Source organism: Apaloderma vittatum, unplaced genomic scaffold (assembly GCF_000703405.1).
Source record: "Apaloderma vittatum isolate BGI_N311 unplaced genomic scaffold, ASM70340v1 scaffold22450, whole genome shotgun sequence".
Taxonomy (NCBI): Eukaryota; Metazoa; Chordata; class Aves; order Trogoniformes; family Trogonidae; genus Apaloderma; species Apaloderma vittatum.
The window spans coordinates 805-5,609 of record NW_009694264.1 but is presented as its reverse complement, the minus strand read 5'-3'; the positions used below and the strand labels follow the sequence as shown (position 1 = coordinate 5,609).

At 52.6% G+C, this 4,805-nt stretch overlaps 1 protein-coding gene across 1 annotated transcript in view; it reads left to right on the top strand.

Moving 5' to 3' along the window:
• LOC104272228 (guanine nucleotide-binding protein G(k) subunit alpha-like) overlaps nt 1–4,805 on the top strand; it is a gene marked incomplete at both ends in the record, with an annotated part of 12,543 nt that overhangs the window by 6,937 nt on the left and 801 nt on the right. Inside the window, 3 exons of the mRNA XM_009867171.1 lie at nt 1,263–1,391; nt 3,716–3,872; nt 4,116–4,269. Coding sequence (XP_009865473.1) covers nt 1,263–1,391; nt 3,716–3,872; nt 4,116–4,269 — 440 coding nt within the window. The remainder of the gene's footprint in view (nt 1–1,262; nt 1,392–3,715; nt 3,873–4,115; nt 4,270–4,805) is intronic.

Genomic DNA, 4,805 nt, shown 5'->3' with positions numbered 1-4,805 from the left:
CCTCAGCTAACCCCATACGGGTAGGAAAGACATGGGGTGGAAAAGCCACAGAAGCCTAACGAAGGGAAGTACCTGCCAAATTCTGTTTTACTAAAGCCAGTCCCAAATGTAAGTTTTGGTTTCTGGCTGAAGAGCAGTTCTCAAACCCGTCGTCCCGCTGCAGGAAAATGAGGAATGGGAGGAGTTGGCCCTTCCTAAAACCGCTTGCGGATCCCAACTCTCTGAGCAAAGCCCCGTGGTGCCAGGCGAGCCCGGGCAGGAGCCCGGCAGGTAGGCTGGATTCTTGTGGGGTTCAGAAAAATAGGTCAACGCTCTGCGAACCCCTTGGCAATCCCGACCGGAGAGGACGCTGAAGCTGACGGAGGAGGGAGATGTCGCTCGGTGACGAAGGCGAGTGGAAGGCTCGTGGCGCGGCTTCCAGGCGCACGGAAAGGAGCTGACAGTTTGCCTGGGAGGGCACAGTTTATGACACCGATGTCGAGCTGTTACACCACTAAAATCTCACAGTTATTGATTAAAAACCGCTCCTGGCAAGAGACGTGGCCGATCCCTTCCCAGCGGAGCTGGAGCCGTCCTTATCTCTTGCAGGAGCAGGAGGCCTTTGCAGAAAAACTGATCTCGGAGGTGTTGCCAGGCCGGAGTGGGCTTTGTGTCACTGCTGGAAGTGCTGTGTACCTATTATTTGTGTGGCCCAGGGTCCCTCTTCAGAGAAAATCCGCTATAGCTGGAACTAGTTGGGGTCTGGACGCCGCAGAGCAGCGGCCGAGCCGTCGGGGCGAACCGGCGAGCGCTCCGTCGCTTCGCTCTTGCGAAAGGGGGTGACTGAATCTTGCCCGTTCCAGGGGGTTGGTTCTTGAACCTGCTGGTTCGTTTGATGTCTCCGTGCCCTTTAAAAACGAGCCCGGGGGATTTATTGCTTTGTGCTTTGATGCGAAAGACCTTGACTTGCTTTGAATCGCCCCAAGAGATACCAGCCTTGGCACGGCTCAGCTTCTCGTGTTCGCTTCTTATCGGGCTTCGCTCTCCCCGGTGTGTGCTGCAAGGTCGTGTGGAGAGGGGTTAAAAACTAGGAATTAAAAAACCAAAAAGCCCATCACGAAATCAGCCCTGGGGTAGTGGGGAGGGGGTGGTTTGCTGCGCGTTCGACGTCCGTACCGGGCGAATTCCGCGAGGGCTTCCTTCTGCAGTTTTATAAAAGAGTCACGGCGAGCGAGCGGGCTAAAAAAAAGCGCCTCTTGTTGTGTTTGTCTCTTCTGCTTTAGTTACCTGAACGACTTGGATAGAATATCCCAGCCGACCTATATTCCCACTCAGCAGGATGTTCTGCGGACCAGGGTGAAAACTACGGGCATCGTGGAAACTCACTTCACTTTCAAGGACCTGTACTTCAAGTAAGTGAGGGGCAGAACTTGTCCCCGCGGGCTGCGGGGATTTGGTGCCGGGAGGTCCCACACAAAGCCTCTCACTCCCTTTTTTTTTTTTTAACTGTCCTCTTTGCCTCCGTTAAGCTCCGTCTCTGCCGGCGTCGCTCGCCGGAGATACCGGTTTGACTTTTCTTTTGCCTTCTGTTCTTTCCAGCTGCTTTTATGTTGGGATCGCGGACACAGGTACTTGCCTGCTGGTTTACGGGGAGGGATCCGAACCGTAACAAAATAAAATACGCAAAGGACACTGACTCCTGGAATTTGAGTCGGAATTTAACCCCTGCCTTGGAGATAAGAGCCCTCCCTTGGCCTGGGGCTGCGCGGAGCTGTAGGTGACTCTGCTTAGCGTCACCTGTCCTCTCCGCCTTCTCAATTCAGTCCCCGCGGGGCTCAGGTGTCGAGCCTGCTCTTGGCAGTGTCCCTTTACGTATCGCTGACTGAGCTCCCTCGAACCTCCGTAGTGGTGGCTGCTGGCCCGCAGTTTAGCTCTCCTCTCCCTGCTCTTCGTCTGCTCCGTTAGTAAAAAGAAAAACTCCTCGCTTGGCATCCCAAGGGCGCTGCCGACAGCCATCCCGGAGCCCCGCGGCAAGGCTCGACGCTGTGGATGTAGGAAAAGGCAGCGCCCGTATCTTGAGCAAATTCCCTTCCTCTCTGGCAACATTTTCAGGTCTTCCTTGCTCAGAGTCTTTAAACACGTGTTTGTTTGCTTATTTTTAGCTTGTGTTTTGAAAACAGCTTGAAAGAGCGATAGCAAAAATCCTGAGCGTGGCTTATAAAACGAGATTTGCTTTTCTTTGGAGGGGGAGAACAAGTTGCATCTTTGGCTTCCGAACTTATGAACTGTTTTAACAAAAAAGCTTTGCATCACCGAGCTGGTGACGCGGCTTCTGGGTCCTCCGGGAAGGGGGGGACACAAAAAAATAAAAACAACCCGCCCTTGTCTTCCGCCGCGATGCGTTCGGATCAGCCTTTCCAGCTGCAGCGTGTGGCGCTCTTTGAAAAACCGTCACGTCTGACTAATGGAAGAGTGAGCTTGGAAGGAGCAGCATGTTCCGTTTAATCATTCCAACGAGCGAAGGGGCTGAGCGCTCGCAGTCGTGCCACCCCCCCCTCCATGCAAAGAAGAGGGGAAAAGCTCTTTTTTTCTTTCTTTTTTTTTCCCCCTCCGGAGTCATTGATCATGTGCGGAGCCCGAGACACGAGGCGTCTCGTCTCGGAGGGATTTGCTCCACAAAGGAAAGCATTAATACATCTTAAACCCCGGAGCTGCCATCTTTCCCTGCGACACAAGCCTTGATGTTAAATCTCGGGCATTAATAACGGGCTGAGGTAGCTTTAGCGGAGCTGTGACTCGAATTTGGATGAGCTCGGCGGAGCGGAGTTGTCGAGGACGCCGTTCCTTTCCCAGATGCCTCCGCGCTGCCGGAATGGCAAACGCCGCGAGCTGAGTAAACAGCCCGGATCCTGACGGAGGGTTTTCATCTTTCTTCCTCCTTTCAGTCCGCGGGGACGGTTTATGTTAAAAGAGAAGGTGGGAGTTCATTGAGCCACCTCGTTTGGCATCTTTAAATCGCTTTTTGGCCCACCCCGGGCGGATTCCCTCTCATCTGTTTGCTTTGATATCGAATCAATGTTCCTGATTTTCGTAGCTCTTGGATATCGACTCATTTCTGACTCGGTTTAATTGAGTTGCAGCCCCTCAGAACATCCTGGGCAATCCTGCTTCTCCTCCAAACATTTTGGTGAGCAGGGCGCTGTCACCAAGACACTTTGCATCTTTTTTTTATATACAGAAATTTCATAAGTTTAAACTCTGGTAGCTCACGGGCTATTTCCATACAAGAACCTCTTGCTTAACCCCCGTTAATTTATATTTTTCCCCTGAGTCCCAGTAGCAGGTAGTAGCTTCCACGTAATCCTTTGTCAGCCGCGGTGTAAATGAACCAGAAGAGCTGACTCTTGAGTAGGAGTTTGGAGTCCAGTCAAGCAAATGCATTGTTGCTAAGGAAATAGGAGGCAGAGAACAAAACAAGCGTGCCCTGGTGAATCAGCGCGCTGTAGGTAACACCTAGTTCTTCTTGCTGAAATTGGAAGAATTCTGCTTTTCAAATCCCTTCTTCCTGGGAAAGGGAGAGCTCGGAGCTGTTGGCCTTGCCGACAAAAGACTGTGGCCGTGTTTTGCCCCTCGACCCTGCTTGTCTAAAAGTCCGTAGAGCCCCTGGGAGCACCGCGGTGGTGGCTGGGGAAGGAGGTTTCTGTAGCTCCTGAGATGGTTCTTCTGCCTCTGCCAGGATGTTCGATGTCGGCGGCCAACGGTCGGAGCGGAAGAAGTGGATCCACTGCTTCGAAGGCGTGACAGCGATTATTTTCTGCGTGGCCCTCAGCGATTATGACCTCGTCTTGGCTGAGGACGAGGAAATGCTCATCTTGGCCGAGGATGAGGAAATGGTACGTGATGGAGTTGTTAACTCGTGCCCGGCCCCGTGGCACTGGAGGAGGAGGAGCAAGACGGGTCCTGGGGGAGTTAGGGGGTGAGGAAGGTGATGTGAGCCCCACTCGGGGTTGTCCCTGGGGATAGAGCGGTGACACTCGACTCTTTAGCTCGGCAGTAAAGCCTGTCTGTCCTCACCACCCCCTCCTCCCTGAAAAACTCCGCATCGACGCGTCACTTTTCTCTGGTTTATTTTCCAGAACCGGATGCACGAGAGCATGAAACTGTTTGACAGCATTTGTAACAACAAGTGGTTCACGGACACGTCCATCATCCTCTTCTTGAACAAGAAAGACCTGTTTGAGGAAAAGATCAAGAAAAGCCCCCTAACGATCTGCTACCCCGAGTACACGGGTAAGGCGAGGCAGGAAGCTCCCTGTTGATTTTGTCCCTTGAAGCCTCCACAACACAGGAGAACTTAACAGCTGATGGTTTTCCCCATTGCCATAGCTCAGGCTCTTGGGCGGCGTCCTCAGGCTGTCCGGTTGGCCGGGAGCTCATTTTCTCAGCTGAGATACGAAGGTGCGGCTCCGCCGTTCGCGACAACCTTTGTCCGGGTGTTTTATGGCCCGGAGTGCGCGTAGCAAAGCGTTGCTCGCCACCAAAGCGAGCTCACTCTGTGTTTTTATTAAGACAATACTCCAATTTTTAGGGGCCGAGAGCTTCTCCTCCCTCTGAGTTCAGCACTTGGCCGCTGCGGTGTGTCTGTGTTTCAGCCACAGCCCTGCCCTGCTGGGGTGCTGTGATTTAGATTATTATTTGGTGGCGTATTTTTATGAGGTTTTAAACAATTCTTCTTTCAAACCTGCTTATTCCTGTCGCTTGTCCCTCTTAAAATCATAGAACAGTTTCAGTTGGAAAAGACCTTGAGTATCATCGAGTCCAGCCTT